General features: G+C 51.4%; 1 protein-coding gene across 1 annotated transcript; it reads right to left on the bottom strand.

Annotated features, from left to right (window-relative positions):
• Positions 1-317: 317 nt before the first annotated feature.
• On the bottom strand, positions 318-24038 carry IGFBP5 (insulin like growth factor binding protein 5). Its single transcript, XM_007520022.3, has 4 exons — positions 22929-24038; positions 8440-8669; positions 5983-6102; positions 318-4658 (listed from the first exon to the last, which is right to left on the bottom strand). Exons 1-4 carry the CDS (start codon positions 23260-23262, stop codon positions 4527-4529), a joined length of 816 nt encoding a protein of 271 aa, XP_007520084.1. The 5' UTR covers positions 23263-24038; the 3' UTR covers positions 318-4526.
• Positions 24039-24551: the final 513 nt, after the last annotated feature.

Here is a 24551-nt window from a genome sequence, read left to right as displayed (position 1 = left end):
GAGAGAGACCCCCCCCCCACCTGCTGGTTGCTTTTCCCCACCTCTCTGCAGTGTCTAGTGTTCCATGCCAGCCTCAGAGGAAGCTGAGGCAGGGTTAACTGAATGGATAACTTTATTAAATAAATGCTTTGTCATGACAAAAAAAAAGAGACAAAGATCAGGGAGTAACATAAATTATAAGTTGAATAAATAGGATACAGCAATCTTCACTTTTTGTAAGAAAACGTGAGATCTCTGCTTTTAATTTTTTGTGTGTCTTTTTCGTGTGTGTGTGTGTGTTATTTCTTAGGTACAAAATGCTAAACAGGAGACAGAACTCTTTTGCATTCAGGTTTTTTTTTTTTTATTCCCTGCAAACCAATTTTGTTTGCTGGTTTATTGTCATTATCTTTTTCATTCTTTTCACCAGTCAAGATTATGTGCATTTATAAAAAAAAAGTTAAAACTAAAACAAAAAAAAATAGAGCAAGAGAAAGGGACAGAACTATGGTACATACGTATGCAAAACTATAAAGAACTACCGTTAACATGTGCTGTGGTTACTGCTTTTCTTAAAAACCAAAACAAACTGGCAGGCAACTCGGCATCTGAAGGAATCCTGTCTGAACTGTCTATCCGTGGGGGCTACTGTGTGTGTGGAGACGATGGCGGAAGGGTGGAACTCAGGCAGGTGGCTGGAGGGTCCAGAGTGTGAGGTGAGGGGGCACAGGGGTGGCTGGAAGTCCTCTGGTCTGACCCCCACCTTCTCTTCCCCCATCCAAAAGGAGTTTGAGAGGAGGCCAGAGTTTGTGGAAAGGCTAAACTAGATTCTCCATGAGAAAACCCAGGAAACGTGTTTACAAAAAAACAACAACAACAACAACAACAACAAATGAACAAACAAGACTGAAGGGGGAGGTGAGTGCAAAAGACACTTCTGCACTGTAGTGGTTTTTCATACATGAAGACAGTACGATGCCCAGGTGGCTGGCTGGTAAAACCCCCTCTCTGTGCCCCCCATCCCACCCCACCCCCAGCTCCTCTAGTCTCAGCCTCCTTTCTCTTGGAAGCTCAGGGATTCTTCCCCAGACCAGAGCCGGTGTCTCCCTGGCCACTGAAATGAGGCCAGTGTCGGGGGTGGTTGGGAGCTTGGCAGCTGCCCTGCGACTCATGCATGCAGCCTTGTCTTCTTCTGATGCACTGCAGGGTCCAGGGCCACCTCCTCTGGAGGCGGGGGGGGGGGGGGCAGGGGTCGTAGGGTGAGTGAGATATGGCTGAGGGGAGAGGAGGTGTCCCCAGCTGACTACGTGGGCCTCCCTTCCTCCCTCTGTGTGGGTTTGAATGTCTCCACGCCTGTGAGTTCAGGCCTGGCTGTCGAGAAACTTGAGTCTCTTCAGTCCCAGATGCCCCATCTGCCCTGGGGTGGGTGTGGTGACTCTGGGAAGGGGGAGAAGCATCTGTCCTGGCTGCCCCCCCCCTCCATCATCTGGAAGCATTGTGTATGTGTGAGGGGGACTTCAGGGGGTCTTCCCTGCCGGTGTGAGGCATGAGTCAAAGGGGGACAGGGAGTGGGAAGACACCCGATTTAGGAAGAAGACAACATCTAGATGGGTGGATCTAGACAATCTGGAGTCTGAACTCTCTGTGAGCAGAGACCTCATTCTCAGGTCTCCAGAGACAAGGAGATTGTTGCTGGCAGCACCCCATTCTCCCCTCCTCCTGTTAGGGGCGCCATCTTCCCCAAGGACCCCTTCCCTGTGATCTCCCTACTTTGGACTCAACTTAGGGAGTGACACCAGAGTCCTCCACCCCAAGCCCCAAATTGGAGGCTCTCAGCGTTGGGTGAGTGGGTACAGACTGTGAGAACTTGAGGCAACTGCCCGCCGTGAACCTCCATGTATGGGTGACAGCAAAGAGCCAACAAAAGCCACAGAGGCCCATTCAAAATCCAGTAGACAGGGGTGGGGGTGGCGTTGGGGAGACTCCCTCCCACCCCCACCTGCCTTAAGAATCAGGTCCAGGCCTTGGGAGGGGTGAAGAATGGGACATGCAGTTCTCGGCTTAGTCTCTTTAAGGGGGGGAAATGGCACCCCAGTATCCACATGGCAGGTCCCACCTGGGTGACTGCTGAGGGTCCAAAGAAAGATGGCGAGGGAGAGAGAGGGGGGGAGGGAGGCAATACTGGCCTCGGACTGAGGTCTATAAGCTTGGGACAGTAGCCCAGGGCCACCATCCCCATCAAGTCCCTTCTATTCCCAGTCACTGTCCATCCAGAAATGTGGGGGGACATCTAGCGCCACAGCTGCACGTTTTGCACTGGCTGAAAGAAAGACACCCGATTCTCTGGAGTCCCTCTTCACCGCCCTAAGGCGGATGTTGTAGGGGGCGTCTCTCGGTGGCTTGTCATAAAGAGAGAATGCAGGGTCTGTGTTCACTGTAGGGTGGGTTCTCCTTGATCAGAGAGTCTAAGTCCCCTGTCCCCAGAAGCTTGGTCCAAGCTCAGGGGACAGCCCCAAGTTCGTGGAGGAAGATGCTGGAATGGGATTTTTCTTGGTTTTAGAATCTTGCTACCAAATAACAGCCCCTCTATGTTTCCTGTTAGTCCTGGGGGCCAGAGGAGTCTTTCTTCTCTCCTCTATTCCAGGGAGAAAAGCATGGGCTGGTCAGATGAAGTAAGGGCTTGAAACACTCTGTTCCTCCTTGCAGGCTGCAGATGGGCATCTGAGGACACGGTCTTGTCCTCTTTTTGGGGGGCCACTGTTGAGCCACTGAGCAGCCTCTCTCGTGCTCTGTTCTTGTCCAGTCCCTATGGTCTAAGACTTTCGTCAAGCGCCCCACAGCCCCATCTTTGTAGCTTGGATTCAGCTCATTTCTCCTCTAAAAACCAATTCCTCTTCTCTCTCCTTCCTCCTGAGTCTCAGAGGGCTTATGGGATGGGGGTCCTAGGAACTCCTCTGGCCTCTGTCCCCTTTTCTATGGCTTTGCTGCAAAGCCTGGAGGCAGCCAGCCCCCAAGCTCTGCCCTCCATGCCTTCTGCTCCAGCCCCTCTGGCCTCAGCAGTCGCAAGCACTCTGTCCCCGTAGTTAAGTCCTTCCCCTCTAGCTCCCTCTTCACTGTTTCACTCTCCCTCCTGCTCCACCACAGCCTTTGAAAATGCCGGCTCTATTCTGGTGTCTTGGGGAGTCAGGCACCCTTAAGTGTCCTCCTCTACTTGGTTTGGAGGAGTGTATGAACACAGGTGCACCCTAGGACTCAGGACAAAAACAAAAACAAAAAAAAAAGAAAGAAAGAAATCCCATTCTGTGTCCCACCAAATGTTGCACTTGCTCAGGGAGATAGGCTATGAGAAGAAGTAAGTTTTTTCTTGGTTTTCCCAGAATGAGGAAGCTCCTCCATGCCTCTGAAAAGGGGCAGCTCTGAAAAGCTAATGCAAAACTTTACAAGAAAGGAAGGAAAGAAGGAAGGAAGGAAGGAAGGAAGGAAGGAAGGAAGGAAGGAAGGAAAGAGAAAGAAAAGAGACTTATATTCCTACACATGACTGTATGGTGGCTTGAAGATAAATACAAGCCCACAGATTGTTTCCAGCTCATTCTCTCCCACAGAGGATGGTTGCAAATTGAATGCCATGAGGGGCTGACACCTCACATTTTGATGTGGATATACAATCACTCTGGAAGAACAAGTCTTTCCATAATTGGGCTGTGTTGTGTGTATGGATTCATAAAGTCAGCTGGTAAGTGTGTAACACACACACTTAGTGTCCGTGTGTCTGCTTAGGAAAACCTCTGTCTAACCTTGCTTGGCTATTCATCTGCCTGCTTGGGGGGACATGGAGTGCACTTGGAGCAGGACACATGGACTCAATTTGGAGGAGGACACGCCTCTGGGGGTCAGAGGTGAGGAAGGTCAGGGGTCAAGCCCTCATTTGCTGACCCTGACCCCCTCTGTCTGTTCTCCCCCATGTGACCACTCCAGACTGGGAGAAATTCTAAGTGTGTCACCTAATGCCACCTCTGGGGCCAAGCCTTCCTGTGTCAAATGCCTCCCTGAACAGGACTGATGTCGACACATCCTGAGGGCCCCTCTTTCCTGTCCAGGCTTCTTTTCCTGAACATTCTCCGTCTTTCCCTCTCTTCTACAATCTTTCCTCTCTGCACTTTCTCTCCTTCTTCCTCTCTTCCCTTCCCTGTTCATTCAACTTGCCTCCACATAGTCAAGAAAACCGTCTTTTTCTCGTTCTGTTTTTGTGGTGGTGGTGGTGGTGGGGGCTCTCCTTAGCGCCCTGCATATCCGCTGTTGCCGTTTCTCTTTTCCAAAGTGGAGACCTTGCTACAGATTCCGAGGTCCTCTGTTTCCTCAGATAGATAGATATATATGCGTGGATATATATATATATATATTTTTTTTTTCCCTTAAATGAGATGAAATGAGTGACGTCCTGGGGTTGGAGGGAGGTGCTGGTTGGAGTTGGGGGTGGGGTGGGGAGGGAAGGGGCTGGATGGAGCTTGTGGGATGGGGTGAGGACAGAAGGATGGGGAGGGGATGCTTCACTCAACGTTGCTGCTGTCGAAGGTGTGGCACTGAAAGTCGCCATCCACGTACTCCATGCCGGGCAGCTTCATGCCGTACTTGTCCACGCACCAGCAGATGCCACGTTTGCGGCCACGGGAAGGCTTGCACTGGGGGGGGGGAGAGCCACAGGTGAGCCATCTCCTCACCCCCCAGGAGATGCCTGCCGTGACCCAGAGTCTGCACAGTCTGCCCTTGCTAGCTTTTCTGACCCCCTCTAACTGGGATTCTCAAAACACATACCTGGTCTGATGACATAATGATAATAATAACAACAACAACAACAATAATAATAATAATAGGCATCAGTTGCACAGCTGTGTCATGTCCCAGACTTACTAGCTCTTACTCTATGGGCCTAGCTTATATTACTAGACTTCATTGTACTCTACAGATGGTGAATTTTTTCTTTTACTGCTTTTGCCATCAGGGTTATTGCCGGGGCTTGGTGCTTACATGACTCCATGGCTCCCAGAAGCCTTTGTTTTTTTTTTTACCTTTTCCTTTTTCCCTTTCTTTCTTTAATTTTTTGATAGAATCAGAAAAAAAAAAGTGGGGGGTGGTATGTAGCATAATGGTTATGCAAAGGGACTGTCATGCCTGAGGCATCAAAGTCCCAGGTTCAATCCTCCGCACCACCATAAGCCAGAGCTGAGCAGTGCTCTGGTAAAAAAAAAAAAAAAAAAGAGTTAGAATCAGAGAGAAAGAGAGGGAGAGAAAGAGTAAGAAGGAGAGGCACCTGCAGCACTCTTCCACTGCTTGTGAAGTTTCTGTTCTGCAGATGGAGGCAGGGGGCTTGAGCCCAGGTCCTCAATGGTAGTATGTGCTCCTCTCCTGGAGGAGTCACCACCTGGCCTTTTATGATGTATTATTTATTATTATTATTATTATTTTTGCACCAGCAAAACATTATCACTAAAGGCTTAGGTGATGGTTAACATTTTTTGTTTGTTTCCCTGATAAAACAGTAGACTTGACTGTGTGTGATTTGGCCACTCCTGGGCCACTTTTTCACTCAGAATGGGAGAGAGAGAGAGAGAGAGAGAGAGAGAAGAGAGAGAGAAAAAAACATTAGAGGTTCCCCTGGTACCATACCACTTCTCATGTGGTCTTGGGACTCAAACCTGGACCCCAAGCACAGCAAGCACTGCATGCCCGACCCCAGGAGCTCTCTCTCCAGCTGCTTACCATTTCCCAGCAATACATGTTTCTGTCAATTGAGGCTTTTTTTTTTTTTCCTTTTAAACCAGAGCATCACTCAGCTGCGGTGACTGGGCATGCCAGGGACTTAACCTGGGGCCTCTCTCTCCTGAGGCACATGCATAGGGGATTGGGGCTGCTGGACAATGGAGCCATGTGTGAGAGGGATGGTGCACAGCGTGGTAGGGGTTTCCTGGCCTCTGCCTCTGAGCTGCCACGGGGAGGGGCTTGTACCTGCTTCCTCTTGTAGAAGCCCTTGCGGTCACAGTTGGGCAGGTACACTGCACGCGGCACCATGCGGGGGCTGGCTTTGAGCTCCTGCAGCGATGTCTCCATGTGGCGGCGGCATGGGCCCTGTGTGGGGGCAGAAAACATGAGCCAAGTGGGATCCAGGCTGGGCCACTGGGGGTGGGGGTCACCACTGGGGGTGGGGGTCACCACCTTTTGTTCCAATTAGTTGCAACTGAAGATCTTTCCTCCCTCTCCCCACCTGCTCCCCAGGGTCACAGGGTGTGAGACCTGCATTTGGCGGGGGTGTGGGTGTAACTCTCCATGTATCCTCCTGGCCACCTCAACCCCTGAAGCATCCAACTTCTCTACTCTGCTGAATAATTAAGAGTTGCCAGGGAGGGATGGTGGTTCCCCCAGGAGAGCATATATGTTACGATGTGTGAAGACCTGGATTTAAACCCCAGGTCCTCACCTGCAAGGGGGAAGCTTCACTAACTGTGGAGCACTGACACCTGCAGGTAGCTGTCTCTCCTTTTGTGGGGGTTTACAGTCAACAATATTTATACACTTTCCTATATTTGGGAACTACTCTCTCCCCTGATCCAACTTCCTAGTCCTATCCCCAACTCTGACACCCTCTCCCCAGACAGTACCTTTGGTCCACTTGCATGTTAACTGTTGGACCCAGGCAAAAACTAGTAAATCCATGACCCCCTGGAATATACCTAAAATAGACCTACTAGCTTTTTCCAAAATAGTGACCCCAAATCTCATCTGCTATATTCTTGCCTTTAGATTCCTGATGATTTAACAATTTTTTCTGCTTTATATCTTAATGTCTTTTCAGCCATCAAGTTCCAGATGCTACCATGACGCCCCAACCTGACTTCCCTGGACAGATGACCTCACTGACCTCAACAACGTGTCCTGGAGCACCACCTCCCCAGATTCCTGCCCCACTAGGGAAAGAGAGAGGCAGGCTGGGAGTATGGATTGACCAGTCAACGCCCATGTTTAGCGGGGAAGCAATTACAGAAGCCAGACCTTCCACCTTCTGCACCCCACAACGACCCTGGGCATGCTCCAAGAGGGATAAAGAATAGGAAAGCTATCAGGGGAGGGGATGGGGTAAGGAGAGCTGGTGGTAGGAATTGTATTGAATTGTATCCCTCTAATCCTATGGTCTTGTAGATATTTCCATATTATAAATAAATAATAAAAAAAAAAAGGCTCCAGGGATGATGGAGCTCTAGGGTTAACCAGGAGCTAGAGATGGAGAGAGAAAGACAGATGGCTGCAGCACAGCTCTACTGCTTGTGAAGCAGGTGGGGACCTGGGATTTGAATCTGGATCCTTGTTCACTGTAATGTGTGTGCTCCACCAGGCACACCACTGCTGAACCCTCCAACTTTTGTCATGACTCTCCCACTCCAGGTAGTCTTTCTGGCTATCCAGGAATAAGTAAGTGTCAGGGCCAGGTGGTGGCACACCTGGAGGACCCAGGTTCAAGTCTCCAACCCCCACCTGCAGAGGGGAAGCTTCATAAGCAAGGGAGCAGAGTTACAGGTATCTCTTTTTCTCTCCTTCTTTATCCCCTCCCACTCCTCCTTATGATTTTAATCTTTCTAGCCTGTCAAATAAGAGGGAAAGAGAGAGACAGGCTGGGAGTATGGATCAACCTGTCAATGCCCAGGTTCAGTGGGGAAGCAATTACAGAAGCCAGACCTTCCACCTTCTGTACCTCATAGTGACCCTGAGTCTTTATCCCCAGAGGGATAAAGAATAGGAAAGCTATCAGGGGAGGGGAGGGGATACGGAGTTCTGGTGGTGGGAATAATTGTGCAGAGTTGACCCCCTCTTATCTTATGGTTTTGTCAATGTTTCCTTTTTATAAAAAAAAAAAAGAAAAGAAAAGAAAAAATAAATGGAGAACTGAGAAAATACCATCCACACCTATGGATGTTCTAGAATGTTCTGCTCCTGTACTGATGAGACACAGGGCACGCACACGCTTGGTGGCTGGCTGGCACTTGCCCTGAATGAACGCTGCCTCTACCCCCACTGACCCACAGAAGGGATTTGGACTGGGGCCGGGCTGTAGAGCACCTGGCTGAGTGAACATGTTACCATGAGCAAGGACCTGAGTTCATGGCCCTGGTCCTCACCTGCAGGGGAAAAACTTTGCAAGTGGAAAAACTTTGCAAGGGCTGCAGGTGTCTCTCTGTCTCTTTTCCTCTCTACCTCCCCCTTCCCTCTCAATTTCTTCCTGCCTTTAGCAAATAAATAAACGAATGAAAGAGTTTTGGATCAACATGAACCAGGAAAATTCCTACTGAACCCTATGCAGCTGGCTCTTTGCTGGGAGTAGCCTTGGCCTCTCTTGTGCCCAGGGATGCCCAGTGCAGTGGGCCATCAAGGGTGGTGGTAGGGTGGGGAGTGAGGGAGAACCCAGATGCCCACCTGCTCGGAGTCCTGTCTCAGCTCAGGCCCAGGGATGACACGGGGGTGGGCGGTGTTCTCGGCGGCCCCAGCCAGCTTGGACTGGGTCAGCTTCTTCCTGCGGTCCTTCTTCACCGCCTCGGCCTTCAGCTCGGAGATGCGGCTGTGCTTGGGCCGGAAGGTCTTGGGGGGGTAGGTTTCCTCGGCCATCTCAGAGGTAGTGGGCTCCTCCTGCTCCCGGGAATCTTTCTCTGCAGGGGAGGAAGGAGGTGGAGGGTCAGCCTCCAATCTGCTCAGGAGTGAACAATGGGAAATCTTTTAAGCTGTGGGGTGAAGCAGTGGCAGTCTCTGCCCTCTGGGCATTCAGCAACTGGGAGAAGAAGCCATGTTAGAAAGACTTCCTGGAGTGGGAGAGTCATGACAAAAGTTTGAGGGGTCAGCAGTGATGCACTTGCTAGAACATACACATCACAGTGTGTAAGGACCCAGGTTCAAGGCCCCGTCTTTACCTGCAGGGGCTAAGCTTCACAAGCAGTGAAGTGCTGAGGTATCTCTCTCTCCCTTTCTATATCCTTCTTCCTTCTCAATTTCTCTTTGCCTCTATCAAAAGTAGATAAATAAAATATTTTTTAAAAAAGTTTGATAGGAGAGATGATGGTGGCAGGAAGGAGAAAAGCGGGGGCAGTGGTTTTGGGGAGGATGGGCCTTCTCCTGAGGTCTTTGTCCTTCCCAAACTGTTGGGACTAAATTACTTTTTCCTTCCTTCCTTCCTTCTTTCTTTCTTTCTTTCTTTCTTTCTTTCTTTCTTTCTTTCTTTCTTTCTTTCTTTCTTTTTTAGCCGAGCACTGCTCAGCTCTAGCTTATGGTGGTGCTGGGAAATGAACCTGGGACTTTGAAGCCTTAGGCATGAAAATCTCTTTGCATAATCATTATGCTATCTACCCCTGCCCAGGGCTGAAACATATTTGGGGTTGGGGAACCTAAGGCAGGAGGTCTAGGGGGGCCTGGACCAACAAGGTGATAGGGTCTGTGATAAAGAACAAGAGGAGATGGGGCTAGGTGGTGACACACTTGGCTGAGAGCACATATTGCCATGCTCAAGGACCCAGGTTCAAGCCCCTGGTCCCCACCTGCAGGGGCGGGATGTAAGCTTCTTGAGTGGTGAAGCAGGGCTACAGGTGTCTGTCTATCTCCCTTCCTCCTTCAATTTATCTCTGTCTTATCAAGTTGAAAGAACAAAAAAACAAGAAGAGCCAGAAATACAGACTAGGGGCAGTGGGACAGGGGACCCCCAGGTCTGGCTCCGTGCTCCAGCTCTGAGCTGGCTCTGTGCTCCAGGTCAAGGAGGCCTGAACATAACTCAGCTCCAGGCTAAGACAGGCCAACAGCTGGCTGGGCCTGGGCAGTTATATATAGGGTCGCTTGGGTGCCAGCTATACTTAGCTGACTTGTGACCTTTAGAGAAGTAGAACGAACGTTATTCATTCCTCTGTTCCTTGGTCTGCCCCTTGCCCCTCTGCTTTTGCTTTAGGCTAGGATTTTCATTCAGTTCTTCTCTTCAGTCACCTGCCTCTGGGCCTGCCCCCCATGCACCCCCCACATTTCCTCTCCCGTGACCCCACCAACTCTGGCCAACCTCAAGTGGAGAGGTCTGGGATTGCTCTCTCCAGGTGAAAGGATGGCACCAGGATGTCCCCAAGGAGACCAAATGCTGAGCTGCGACAGAACAGGGAGGCACTTTTCCAATTCTAGAAAAAAGACTTTGTAGTCATTCAGTGACATCCCCCGCCATTGCAATGGGTGGAAGGAGTATCCTCTCCCCGTCCACTTTGCTATCACTCAGTTACCTAGTGACAAGGGACAGAAAGGCAGAGGACATTGGGGACAGGGATGGTGCTGGAGGTGCAGAGAGAGAGGAGCTCACTGAGAAAGCACTGCAGTGTGTGCCCAGGGCATAGTTTGAGCCATTTTTAGAGGTGGGGGCTCTGGGGGAAGTTGTCCGTGTGTGTTCAGGGAGGCCTTGGGGGGTCCCTGGTTTAACCCGGGGGGGGGGTTGTTGGCACATGGCAGGAAGCAGTGAGCACCTGTTAACCTCTTGGCTGCAGGTTTGTCAAGTCGAATAGGAAAGGCACCCGGTTGTTAAAGCCCTGGCAGGAAAGCTGGGCCGCAGTGTTCTGGCAGGTTAATGGACTTGGGGATCTATCCCTGGGAGCTGTGTGTGTGGGGGGGAGAGGTGATTTCTGGAGGGGGGAAGTGACAAGAGAGCCAGCAGCAGGCTCTGTCTGAATGTCTCTCTCTTCTGGCCTCTCCCCATCCTCTTCCCAGCCCTGGCTCTGCGCTGTGATGAGAGGCTGACATCCCTGCTGGGTGCAATGTCACCTTCTAGGGTTGAGCTCAGGGGTGAACCAACTTTTCTCTTGTTGCAGGACAAGCCTTGGGAGTGGGGGTGGGAAACGAGGAGCAGAGTGATTTGGGGGGACCCTGTACAGACACAGTCTCAGACCTGAGGCTTGGGTTTTAGGTGGGAAAGAGAAGGAGTGAGAACAGGGGAAGCTGCCCTGGCACTGGAGGGCTCGCCTCGCTCGCTGAGGGACTCTGGGCAGCCCCCAACAGTCTAGTCCTTAAGAACTACTTGGCCATGCAGGGTTGGGGGAGAAGGCCAAAGGCGGCAGCCACTGAGTGGCTGGGAACATTCTGGGGCGCGTGGACAAAGTCCTTCCCAGCTGAGATTATCATGGAGGACGGACGGAGGAGGAGGACAAGGGCAGCAGATGTTGGCCAATGCACAGAAGAGAAAAGAGGGTGTAAGGGGGGCTCCAGGCTGGTCTAGAAGGCCTGCACATCATCCTTAAGGGGCAGTTGAGGAACTGGGCTTTTAGAATCACCTCTTCAAAGTGACAGAACCTAGGAAGCTATTCCCCTACAGAGGTTAGCTGTGCTCATGGACCATCTGGTCCACTCTCTGTGTCCGTGAAAGACACACCCGCCCACTGTGGCAGTGGAGTTATTTCAAGTTCTTTCTTTCTAAAAAAAAAAAATTAAATTGACCTCGCTTGTCTTTGAGCATTTGCTCTGGGGCCAAAAAAAATGGGGATACCTCAGGGAGTCGGGCGGTGGCGCAGTGGGTTAAGCGCAGGTGGCGCAAAGCGCAAGGACCTGCGTCAGGATCCTGGTTCAAGCCCCCGGCTCCCCACCTGCAAGGGAATCACTTCACAGGCGGTGAAGCAGGTCTGCAGGTGTTTTCCTTTCTCTCCCCCTCTCTGTCTTCTCCTCCTCTCCCCATTTCTCTCTGGCCTATCCAACAATGACGACATCAATAATAACTACAACAACAAGAGCAACAAAAAGGAATAAATATTTTAAAAAGAAAAAAAAATGGGGATACCTCAAAGACAAAGGGTGGGATCCAGTAGCTTCTTTTATTATTATTATTATTTATGTAATGGATAGAGATAGTTAGAAATGGAGAGGGAAGGGGGAGATAGAGAGGAAGAGAGGCAGAGAGACACCTGCAGTGCTTATTCAACACTTGCAAAGCTTTCCTCCTGCAGATGGAGACCGGGGCTCGAAACTGTGCCTTTGTGCACTGTAACATGTGCGCTCAACCAGGTGCGTCACCACCTAGCCCTGGTTCCACTAACTTTTTTATGGAACTCAAACACATTTTTGCAAAATCTCCACCCCCTGGCCTCAGGTAGGATGGGGCTTCTGAGGGCATACCATACCTCCCTAGCCCCAGTGGAAGGCTCTCTGGCTGTTGCTATTGAGGCCAGAGCACTATTCAGTTCTGGCTTAAGGTGGTTCTGGTGATTGAACCTGGGACCTCAGAGCCTCAGGCAAAAAGTCTTTTGCAGAACCACTATACTATTCCCCCATCCCTCTCTGGCTGTTTCTAAAACACTGGCTTTCCTCTTGTGAGGAGCCTCTTGGATTTGGTGTCACCAAACCCTATGGGACCTGTTACTTAGGCAGCAGATGCGAACTAGGCTCCAGGGCCACAGCGGAAACTTGAAGCAGGAACTAGGGCAGAGGCTCGAAGATTAAAGGCTGGGCTGCCAGAGACCCACACAGCTGCTTTGAGTCCTAAATAGGCTTTCAATTGGGATGGGTTTACGTTTGGGATGAAACAAGACAGAACAAGCAGGTGGGACTACTCCTGAGCTGTTTTGCCAAGAGCAAATGGGTCAAGGCTGCAGAAGGGCTTAGGTGGGGATTTACGGAGGACTTTTGGCTGAAGAGATTCAGCAGGTGTGCAGGGTGGAAGGCACTCACGGAAAGACCAATTCTGGAAGCGGTTCTTAGTGACAATCACGTCAGTACCTCACATGGCCAGTAGGTGGCGATAGAGACACGCTCACGCCATGGTTCTTGGCGTTAAATTTCTAGGGACTGTAATAGAATTTGTGGTCTTACCTCTTGCCTCTCTGACAACCGCTTCAATCCCTTTTTTGTTTTCTCTGTGCCTGCAACATGCGTTCAAACAGTCAGGGGCTGGGGGCCAGGTGGTGGCACATCTGGTTGAGTGCATGCATTACTATGCCCAAGGACCCTGATTCAAGGCCCTGGTCCTCACCTGCACTGGGGAAGCGTCAAGAGAGGTGAAGCATGGCTGCAGGTGTCTTTCTCCCTACCTCTCTACCACCTCCTTCCCTATTGATTTCTGTCTGTACCCAATACATAAATTTTAGAGGAGAGGAGGAGGAGGGGGAGGAGGGGGAGGAGAAGCATGAGTTAGAACATGGCTTTCCTCCTCCTTCTCCTGGCCCTTTACCTAACTTTCCACCCTTCTCACTCACACTCTGGCCTTAATGGTTTGGTACTGGTCTGGCAACAGCTCCACTCTACTGTGGCCTTGTAAATAAACTTAAGAACACCAGGTGGCCTTGACTTTGTGACTTTGCATCCAGAAACGGGAGAAATTGAGGCATACTCTGAATTCAAAACTGACTGTGAGGGCCACGGATCTCAGGAGATGAGAAAGCTTTTTTTCCTAGCTGGCAGACAAGATAGGGTCCATCCAGAATCTGTTGCCAAGGAGTGAGAAGGGGAGGGGAAAGGCTTTTTTTTTTTTTTCTCCTTTGGTTCTTAACAGTTCCTCTCTTTATGGAATTAAAACAGCCAGCTTCTTAGGGCTGGGGAGATAACATAATGGTTGTGCAAAAAGCCTGTCATGCCAGAAGCACCAAAGGTCTCAGGTTTAATCCCTAGCACCACCATAAACCAGAGCTGAGCAATGCTCTGGTAATAAATCAATAAAAACAGCCAGTTCAGTGCTGTCTCTCTTTGTCTTGTGGGAGTTCATAAACACTGTTTAAATAGATGCCTGGGTCAACTGGAGAGACACAGAGAGGTGAGGCAGATGCCATTTCCAGAACAGACTCGAGAGTTCGAGGTCACTGTGCTGACCTTGTGCTGACCCCTCCTCCAATTTAAGTATGACAACTGCCACAGGAGTGAGGGAACAGAGAGCCCAGTCTTATGGGCGTGGGAAGAAGTTGGCTTCCCTGGGCTCACTGAGCTGCTCTTTGGTCTAAGGCACCTAGCTAGTGGCTACCATAGGTGCCAGTAGCTCAGGTTCTAGAACATTCCCTATCCCCTCCCCATCACAGAGACCGGAGGGTGCTGAGCCACGCTGGACCTGGGGAAGAAGGTGAAGGCCAGCCCAGATCCCACCCCCCTCTCCCACCAGCTCGCAGCTGCCTGCTCTCTACTCCAACACAAGGCTTGAGGATAATGACGGGCCAGCTGCTCTCTGTTTAAAAAACTAGAAGCTGTGTCTCTGTCTCCTGCTGGCCGAGGGTCCCCCAGCTGTAGACGCAGAGTGACTCGGTTATGTGTGCACGAACGGGGCAGGGCAGCAGGGAGGGAGTGCTGGGGGGAGCACAGTGTCAGCTGCTACCATCCTCCAGCCCCCACTCCTGGGATCCTGGGCTGGCCTGCCCCCATCTGTCTGGGAAGGCACTGCTATCTGCTCTTTCTCTGTGGTCAGTCACAGACATGCACACACCAGGCTAGCTTTCTCTTCTCTCTCTCTCTTTCCTTTCTTCTGACAGAGACACAGAGAAATCGTGAAGGAAGTGGAGAGAGAGGGAAGGGGACAGAGAGGGAGAGAGACAGAGAGACACCTGCAGCACAGCTTCACTGCTGGTGAAGCTTTCCCTCTGCAGGTGGGGGCGGGGGCTTGAACACGGGTCCTTCTGCATGGTAACATGTGCGCTCTACCAGGTGTGCCACTGCCCACGCGCCACTCCCCACCCCCACCCCCATCCGGCTCTTTTGTATCACCCTGAGAAACACAAAAAGACTCTGGAGGGGGTCCTACAGACTGGGGTCAGGTGGAAGGAAGTGGCAGAGGTGGGGTGGCGAGTCAGGGCTGCACAGCACAGATAATGCAGATGCCAAGGTGGCACTGAACCCGCCCACCCCCCACTGCCCCTGGGTTCACACATCCCCTCCCAGTATGAAGGAGCACGAAACGACGAGCCTCCTCCTTCTCTATAGGTCTAAACCAGGATTCGGACTGACTCAGCAAACTTTTCTTGTTGGGGTTGGGGGGCATCCGGTGACACCTTGATACCTAAGAAATACACCCCGAAGCATAGCTCCCAGGTGAGCGAGCACCTCCTGCCCAGGGGCCTCCGAGGTGCTGAAGCGGAGCATGCGCTGTGGGAACAGCTCCTCTGGCTTCCACATTCCTGTGACCCTACAGGGTGCAAAAGGGCTGGGTAGGGGGCAGCTTCTGCAGGGAGGGGGACCCTGAGGCGGTGGAGGAAGGCTGTTTCTCTGACCTGGCTACAGTTACATCTTTAGCGATTATCTGGGCTAGTTGGGAACTTTATAACTAGGCACAGCTTTGCTAGGAAAAGTTTGAGTTGATCAGGAGGGGGCAGCACTGAGCAAGAAGCTAGAAGCTTTTTCCTCGCTCATCATCATGATATTAATTATCTTTTATCTTTTTTTTTTACTTGCCTCATCTCCCCTGGCCCCTCTGGGAGGCTTTGCCAGGGCTCCAATAAGGGAGTGGTGTTCTGTCCAGCAGTTAAAATTCTTACTCTGCTTTCAACTTTCTGGGGGCAGGAGAAGGTGAAAATAGGGGTCCTCTTCTCAGTGAGGAAGGGCCAAATGGTCTACCAGGCTGACCAGCTAGGTGGCCACAAGCCCTGCGGGGCTCCTGGCACCTGACACGCAGTGTGTGGAAGTGGATTTTAAATGTATCTCATTTAAATGAAGTCTAGAAACCTACTGATGGGGAGACATTTTGAGTGTGTCTGCCGCCTATCAGGGAACACTGGGATCTGCTTTTCCCAGCACTCAGCTCACATTTAAGCAGCCTGAAAGCATAGGTTGTCTGTTTCCTGTGAAAAATTGGCGACCAGCTGAGATGCTCTCCCACTGCAAAATACGCTGGGGTTTCAAAGGCTTACTATGGAAGCATGTCAAAGCATGTCTCATGCTAAGAGTTTATTTTATGTGCGTGTGTGTGAAAAGGAGAATGTTTCAGAAGGACTCAATGAGTCAAATCAGTATTTCCTGCCTCTGCCTTTTTAGAATGTGACTACTAGAGATAATTGAAACCACAGCGGTGGCTTGTATCCTGTCTTAGTAGGACTGTTCCAAAGGCCCCAGAATGGGACTCACCCTCACTGGGGTGACACAGTTGTCCCAGCTGTGGTGGCACAAAGTGGTTTTGGAGAAGTATGGTTATTCCCTTGCAAGCCAGCAGGGGTCCCCTGAGGTCGGATGCGAGTGTGAAGCCAAGCCTACATCTTGCTTTAGGATGTGGCCAGGGAAAGGGGCTTAGTATTATGTTTTAGGTGGAGGGGGTGAGGGTGAGACATCCTGCCTGGTTTCAAGCTTTCCTTGGGTTCCCCTGGTTTCTAACCTTGCAGTAAAAAGAGCTTTAACTTCACAGGCCTCCTTTTGAAGAATGCCCCTAAAGCAGCTGCCTAGCCTTCAGATATGCTAGGAGGGCACTCCCTTCCTCCCACATCAGCTGGGCTCTGGAGCTCCAGCTCTCTGGTCTAGAAAGATCCCGGGCCAATACATTTGCATATTTCTCCCATGAGCCTCTTGCTATCTTCCTTGTCAACTTTGTGGGATTTTTGCTCTTTCCTTTAATCACTTCTCACCCTGTCCACCACCACTACCCCTCAGCTCTCAACCATCCCCCTCCTAGCCTTGTCCTGTGGGGGTCAGCTATCGGGGAACAATCACTTCTGCACCCCTGGCTTCCTTAGAGAATAAAGATAGCTGTCCTCCTGTCTGTCCCCAACAAGAGAAAGCCCTGTCATCCAGGAAATGAAGTTTGATACAAACCTCAAATCTGGGCGGAATACTTCTCCTTCCCACCTTCTCTGACCTCACTCTCTCCAAGTGAAGAGCCTAAGCCAGTCTTGTTGCAAAACCATGCAGCTCAAGAGATGGAACTAAGTGTGACTGAGAAGGAAAGACAGGCTACTTCACTCCTTTCCCTAAGGAAAGGAGTTCTGAGCTCCTATTTGATCTTCACGGGCTCCCCAAGAGAGGATGATAGCATGAAGGGTGTGTGTGTGTGTTTCTGCAGATGCTGTCATTGCTGGTGAGATCAAACCTGCATTGGAGTCCCTGTGACAAGTGAAGAAAGACAGCGAGAGGGACACAGAGAGAGCTGAGCTCTCAGGACAACCCTGCTGCCAAGCCGGTATCTAATTTTGCATAGGCTGAGGGAGTAAAATAATGGTTCTGCAAAAAGACTTTCATGCCTGAGGCTCCAAAGTCCCAGGTTCAGTCCTCTGCACTACCTTAAACCAGAGTTGAGCAGTAGTTTGGAAAACAAACAAACAAAAATAGCAACACTTCATGAATTTTGGGCAAGTGACTCTGCAGCCTTGGACCCCACACCCTCAGTTGTAAAAGTGAGGCCTCCCCCACACTATAGGGGGTGGTCACTGTGGGGTCCTCCCAGCTCTGACATTTTGGGCCAACACTCAGACAATTCCTGAAGAGACACTAGCGTGGGGGGTAAGTGCTGCCCCCCTCCTAACACCCATGTTGCCTTTCAAGGAGATTGCCAGCCACTCCATTGGATTCAAATTAAAAAAGAAAAAAAAAGACATCATAATATCATAATAGATGGGCTAGGAGATAGTTCACCAGGTAGAGAGCTCACTTTACTGTGAGGGAGGGAATGGGTTCAAGCCACAAGGAACACCTGCACTGAGGAGGCTTCAGGAGAGGTAGAACAATGCTGTAGTCTCTCTTGTTTTTTTCTTTTAAAAAGTTTAAAAAATTATTTATTTATTTATTACTGGATAGAGACAAAGTGAAACTGAGAGGTAAGGGGGAGGCAATGGGGAAAGAAAGAGAGACACCTGCAGCCTGCTTGCCACTCGTGAAGCTGTCCCCTACAGGTGGGGGCCAGGGGCTTGAACCCAGGTCCTTAGGCACTGTAATGTGTGATCTTAACCAGGTACATCACCTCGTGGCCCCTGTAGTCTCTCTTTTTCTCTCTCTGTCTTTTTCTCTCATATATATATATATATATATATATATATATATATATATATATATCTGCCAGAAGTAGAGGCATCAGGGGAGTCGGGCTGTAGCACAGCGGGTTAAGCGCAGGTGGCGCAAAGCACAAGGACCGGCATAAGGATCCCGGTTCAAACCCCGGCTCCCCACCTGCAGGGGAGTCGCTTCACAGGCGGTGAAGCAGGTCTGCAGGTGTCTAACTTTCTCTCCTCTCTGTCTTCCCCTCCTCTCTCCATTTCTCTCTGTCCTATCCAACAACGACAACAACAATAATAACTACAACAATAAAATAACAAGGGCAACAAAAGGGAATAAATAAATAAATAAAATAAATATTTAAAAAAAAAAAGAAGTAGAGGCATCATGCACAGCTCCCCAGTGATAACCCTGGTGGCAAAAAAAAAAAAAAAGAAAAAAGATTATGGAGCGATTAAACTAAAAATCAAAATGAGGAATCTTTAGATATGGAGGGGGGTAAGGGAATAGAAGCCTACAACTGCCTTCTTGGTTACTTTGTCTAGTAATATCTACAAATTGGTGGTCAGCCTTATCCTTTTGTTGTCCCAGACAGATTGCAATGTAAGGGTGGTCTCTGGGAACTGCAACTTTCTAAACAAAAAGATAAAAAACAAAAAAAACAACCCAGTAATAACAAAAAACACCAACAAAATCCAGCCAAGTTGCTTCTTGCTTGTGTTGGGCAGGGATCCTGGCTGGTCCATGGCCCACTGGCGATGTTTTCCCTGAGTTTTTTGGGTGTAGGAAACCCGGGATGTGTATAGGGGAGCCCTTCCCCAGTGTCTTATTTCCCACATATTAAATAACTCAGAGTTTTATAGGCAAGTGCAAAGTAAAAAAATCAAAACAAAACACTTTCCCTTCCTTGGAGTTTTCCCCTTCCCTCTCTCACGCACCTTCCCATTTGGGGGAGCAGGGTTTCTTCTGGGATTCCTGCTCCCATGCCCTTTGCAATGACCCTCTGGGTGACCCCTGGGGCCTGAGGTCAGCTGGGTCCTCCTTAGGCAGCTGCTGGTCCACCTGCCCCTGCTCCAACCCTCAAATCCAACCCAAATCCCAGGACTAACTTGCAGCTGCTCAGATTCAAAACTGAGGGGGGGTATCCTGGGGAGGGGGAGAGGAAGGGGAGGGGGTTGAGCAGGGAAGGGGAGAGGCTGGGCTGCTGGAGGGGTAAGAAGAGGGAGATGGAAAGAAAATGAATTCTTTTGGTGGTGGCCAACGTCCTTGGCTCTTTCAGCCTGAGCTGACACAGCAGAAAGAGGGGAGAGAAAGCTGGGGTGCAGGCCAGATGTGTCCTCCCAGCTGCCATGCATGTGCATGTGGGTATGTAATGGGGGTGACTGTGTGTGTGTGTGTGTAATGGGGTGACTGTGTGTTTGTGTGTGTGTAATGGGGGTGACTGTGTGTGTGTGTGTAATGGGGGTGACTGTGTGTGTGTGTAATGGGGTGACTGTGTGTTTGTGTGTGTGTAATGGGGGTGACTGTGTGTGTGTGTAATGGGGGTGACTGTGTGTGTATGTGTGTGTGTAATGGGGTTGACTGTGTGTTTGTGTGTGTGTGTAATGGGGGTGAGTGTGTGTGTATGTGTGTGTGTGTAATGGGGGTGACTGTGTGTGTGTGTAATGGGGGTGATTGTGTGTGTGTAATGGGTGTGACTGTGTGTATGTGTGTGTGTGTAATGGGGGTGAGTGTGTGTGTATGTGTGTGTGTGTAATGGGGGTGACTGTGTGTGTGTAATGGGGGTGACTGTGTGTGTGTGTAATGGGGGTGACTGTGTGTGTGTGTGTGTGTGTAATGGGGGTGACTGGCTCACAGCACCCCTCAAAAGACTTGCTTCAAAGGGTAAAGAATCTGGTCCCTTCAGTTTTCCATGATCCTATTCAACCCAGATAGAACCTTGGCCAATAAACTTTGCTCTGGGCTGCGTTTTATCATAGCTTGAGGGCCAGGCTGGGCAAGGAAGCCAGTCTCCTCAAACACTCATTTTATCTTGGACTATTTCCATCCGCCCACCTCCAGTCTATTTCCTGTTCTTCTGCCTCAGTAACAAGAATCGAAACCCAGAACTGACTTCTTCCTATGCCTCAAAAGTAATGTCTCCAGGGTGCAGAGAAACCTCTAAAAGCAGGACAAGAACTTATCAAGCAATCATTTCACCAACGTTGCCCAAAGCCGAGCCTGGCCCTTCCTTAGCTCGACCCAGGTCACTGAGACTTATTGAGCTTAGCCCAGTAAGTAACACCTTCCCACTGTCCCCCTGCGGTCGCGCACACATGGGCCCCTCTGTTTCTAGATCTGTCTCTGGCCAAAACAAAACGCAAGGTCCTGTGCGCTCCCCGCTCCAGGCTCACGGCCACCGACTCCCCTTCCGGTTGCGCAGCAACGCCCTGCAAAACACGCGTGTCCGCCCGCCCTCCGCGCTTCCTCCCAGCTTGGCTGCCTGCCACCTCGCTCTCCACGGCTCCCCATTTCAGGTTCTAGAAATGCACCTATTTTTTTTCCTGGTTGGAATAAAATACATAGATATCGACATCCATATGCATGTGTAGGCTATGCAAATGCAGGTGTGATGCCTGTCTGTGATCTAGATCTGTATTTCTCTTTGTATGGCAACCGCAAACGAGGGTAGTGGGGCGGGTGGGGGGGGGAGTGGCGATATGGAATTTTAGTCAAAGGAATCGCCATTCCTGACTCTCACCCCCCTCCCCCCGGGTTTTCTCTCCCTAAGAATTGTCTCTGAGCCGTCTCCAACTTTTGGATGCTGGGTGGGAAGAGGGGAGGGACCCCACATAACTGAGAGGCTCAAACCTGAAGCCCCCCACTCCAGTCCCATCTGTTGGGGGGCGAGCTGGGGGAAGGCGTTAACCACAGTCTGGAGTAGCTCTCAGCAGAGGGGGGTGGTGGCGTGGTCAAACACCTGCCCAAGGGGGGGGCGGTGCTGGAGTTGGGGGGCGCCGAGGCTGCGGCTTCTCCTCGTTCTGCCGGGGGAGGCAGCGCAGCCCCTGGGCGCAGCGCTCGGTGTAGGCTGCTGCTATGTGTTGGCCCAGAGGTACCTTGTGGGAGGGGGCTGAGGGTGGGGCTGAGGATGAGTTTAAAGAGGATCTTGCTTGGGAGGTAAGCCATGGGAGAGAGAGAGAGGGAGAGAGAGAGAGAGCGAGAGAGAGAGAGAAAGAGTACTAGCTATCTGGAAAGTTGTATGCTTTTTTTGAACCCTTGCAAATGATGGTGTGTGTGTGTGTGTGTGTGTGTGTGTGAGAGAGAGAGAGAGAGAGAGAGAGAGAGAGACAGGGAGGGAGAGAGAGAGGGCTATTTGAAAAGTTGTATGCTTTCTTGAACCCCTGCGGACAATGGTGTGTGTGTGTGTGTGTTGGGCTGATGATCTGGAGAGTTACATGCTTTGATGAGAGCTAATTACACGAGCATGCAGCCTGCGCTCACACCAACCACACAGCTAGGCAAATAAAAGTGAGGCTAGAAAATCGATTCAACCCCCGCGTCCTCCCCCCAAGATGAAGACCGCCTTTGAAATGTGGCCCATAATAAAAAGATAATTCCACAGACTAGCCTCTAGGGCGCCCCGGACCTGCACACTGCACTCTGTCTCCATACCCGCCTCCCCCTTTTTTTTGGCAGGTTGCAGTTTGGTGAAAGGTTTTCTCTTGCAAAACTGGAGGGGTGTCTTCCTGGGAAAGTAAAATCCTCGAGGTTCGCTGAGATCCAGGCTAGTTCTCCTGCATCTTTCCAAGAGCCCCGCCTCTCCATCCCTACAGGAGAGCACCCCCAGTTTGTAATTAAGAAAGTTCTCGTCCGGGTACTCTGAAGGGAAGGGAGGAGGCATTGTCTCGGTCGGAAGGTGCACAGAAGAATCATCATTTAGTCATCATGAACCTTTTCTTGGATTTTTGTGTATGATTCCTTAAAATTTTGAAGTTAGATAACTACAAAAAGAAATCCAGTCTAAACCAGTAGCCTTCGTTAATCCTTCAAACCCGAGACTCCGGACACCAAGAGTCTGGGGGCGGGGTTACTGGGGTGGGGGTGGATTGGCTAGCCACCCTGCCCCCTTACTTTGCATTTGCACGACCCCTCCCACATTTTCACCACACCCACGGGGAGTAGGGTAGGGCGGTACTAGGGTTAGTGCAGGCGGCCAAGTGGTGATGCCTGTATTCCCCTCTGGCCTCAAAGCTCTCTAGTCAGCTTTCTCCCTCGGTCAAAATCTGAACCCAGCAAGGGACGCGACGCCACTCCCCTCCTTCCTTCCTACGGCTCTCCTCCCAACGCTCCACCTCACCCCAACTACACCCCCCCAGCAGTCTCCAAGCGCGCCCGGTAGACGACATGGCAGGCGTTTTGCATTTTAATGTTGTTTTACTACCTACCACAGGCAATCGCGGCAAGTCCAAGGCAGGGGGTGTGCACCTGGGAGGGGCAGCAGACCCCCTCCCTGCACCACCGAGATCTTAGCTACCAAGGTGTGTGAGTGTGTTTGGGGCTGGGAGGGGTACAGGAGGTATGAGCACTAAAGACAGACAACACCTCTCTCTCCCTCTCTCTTTCCAGGTCCCCCAGTGAGAGCAACATTTTAACAAAAGATTTTCTTTCTCCAAGTTCAGGAAAAAAAAAAAAAAACCAACCCTATCCTGGGGATGGGAATAGGGATGGGGGGTTGGTGGTGGTGCAGAGGGGCGTTGCTTTTGCATACTGCACCCTTTGAGACTTTCAGGAGACTGAGTACCCGGGGGTCTGGACCCTGAGACCTAAGCGGAGTAGGGGGGGAGGGGTGGGGTGGGGGAGGGGCGGGGAGGAAGAAGGAGCGGAAAATCGGTCTAGGCTGGATAAGCTGGGAGACCTGGGGGAGCCGGAACCTTCCCCCCCCAAGGTTCCAATTCCCAGGTCCACCTCCCCACGCCCTCCTCCCGCGCTACAGCGGGGCGCCGAGCCTCCCACCCCCGCCAGTGCGCCTGGGACGCGCTCACCGATCTTGGTTTGCTCGCGGTAGCTCTTTTCGTTGAGGCAAACCCCGCGGCCGTGCAGCAGGGCGTGCAGCGGCTTCTCCTCGTCCTGCCGGGGGAGGCAGCGCAGCCCCTGGGCGCAGCGCTCGGTGTAGACGCCGCACGACTGCCCCTCGGCCAGGGCGCAGGTCATGCAGCAGCCGCAGCCCGGCTCCTTGACCAGCTCACAGCCCAGGGGGCTGGGGGGGCACATGGACAGGGCTTTCTCGTCGCAGGGCTCGCAGTGCACGAAGGAGCCCAGGCCCTGGGCCGGCCCCGCACAGGCGGCCAGCAGCAGGAGCACCGCGGTGAGCACCATCTTCTCCAAAAGGCTCCCCTTTTACCTTGGGGCGGGGCAGGAGAGTGCCAGGAGGAGGGCGGGGGGGGGGGGGCGAGAAACTGCTTTCTTAAAGTGTCTGCCTTCCGCCAGACAATTGCAAAACGTGGGGAGAGGTGGAGGGCTGGGATGCCTGCGTGCAAGTCCCAAGCGCGGGGATTAAAGACTTGCAACAGGTTGGGCGAAAGCGGGCAGCGCCAGGTGCACGCAGAGCAGAGCGAGGGGGAATGCCAGCCCCCCCAACCCGGCCTGGTCAGAGTCTCCCCAAAACACCCCCAACAGCAAACACCGGAATCAAGGGCACTCAGGCTGCGGAGGACAGGAAGGTGGTGGTAGTGGTGGTGGGAGGAGGGTGGTCGGAGGGAGGGGGAGAGAGAGAGAGAGAGAGAGAGGATCTGTCTCCAAAATTTTTTTTAAACCCTCAGCCACTAGCGGCAGCCGCAGAACAGAGAAGAGCAGCCTTTTGCAGCTGGTAGTGGTGGGGATAATGTTGAAAGCAAAGAGAGATTGAGATAAAAAAAAAAAAAAAAAAGAACCAACCCCAAACCCTAAACACCTCTTTTTCTCCCACCACCTCTTGGAAATTCTCGCAGGTTAAAGCTGGAAGAAGGTGCAAGTGGAGGAGAGGGAGAGGTGATGAAAAAGGGGAAAAGATAAAAGAAAAAGAAAAAAAAAAAGAAAAGAAGGAATAAAGCCCCAACACGGCTTAGCAGCTCTTGGCTAGCTCTTGTCCTCGGGTAGAAGTTTCCGAAGAGACTGTGGGCTCAGGTCGAGCTGCTGCTTTTAAACAGCCGGTCCTGGCTGCCAGCCAGTTTGTAGCTGCAATTTGAGCTCCCCAACACCCAACCCCGGCGAAGATGCCAGGGAGCTGTGCCGTGCAAACTCACACGGGGTGTGGGTGGGGACAGGCCTTCTAGACACAGGGTCCCCGTGCCCAAAAGCCAGTGCCCCCCACCCTAGGTAAGAAAGGGGTGGGGGTGGGGGTAGGTGGTGGGGGAGTGGTGGGGGCTAGATGGTGTGTGGATGAGAGAGTCCCGCCTTGGAGAACCGCTAACACAATGAAGAGTTACTCAGTCTCCCCCTCCCTCTCACCCCTTCACTAGTGGGGCTGGAGGGAGAAGCAGAATTTCGAATTAACCAACTACAGATACAGAGCTACGACGGAGACATTCTTCCTAAGCTTTGGACAATGGCTGGGGTCTGACAAGTTGCCATGACAGGTGTGTCATGTATGTGTTTGTCTCTGTGTGTGTAGGAGGTTGGTGAACAGA

This window comes from Erinaceus europaeus, chromosome 7 (assembly GCF_950295315.1).
Source record: "Erinaceus europaeus chromosome 7, mEriEur2.1, whole genome shotgun sequence".
Taxonomy (NCBI): Eukaryota; Metazoa; Chordata; class Mammalia; order Eulipotyphla; family Erinaceidae; genus Erinaceus; species Erinaceus europaeus.
Note: the sequence above shows the minus strand (reverse complement) of the source record. Positions and strands in the feature narration are given on the sequence as shown.

Bases quoted from the DNA above. Each gene is read 5' to 3' on its own strand.
- IGFBP5 (XM_007520022.3), bottom strand. From the start codon at position 23,262: ATGGTGCTCACCGCGGTGCTCCTGCTGCTGGCCGCCTGTGCGGGGCCG. The intron at 8,670-22,928 runs GTGAGCGCGTCC...CCTCCCCTGCAG, and splicing joins CCGCGAGCAAACCAAGATCG to AGAAAGATTCCCGGGAGCAG. The intron at 6,103-8,439 runs GTGGGCATCTGG...GCCCCCACACAG, and splicing joins TGAGACAGGACTCCGAGCAG to GGCCCATGCCGCCGCCACAT.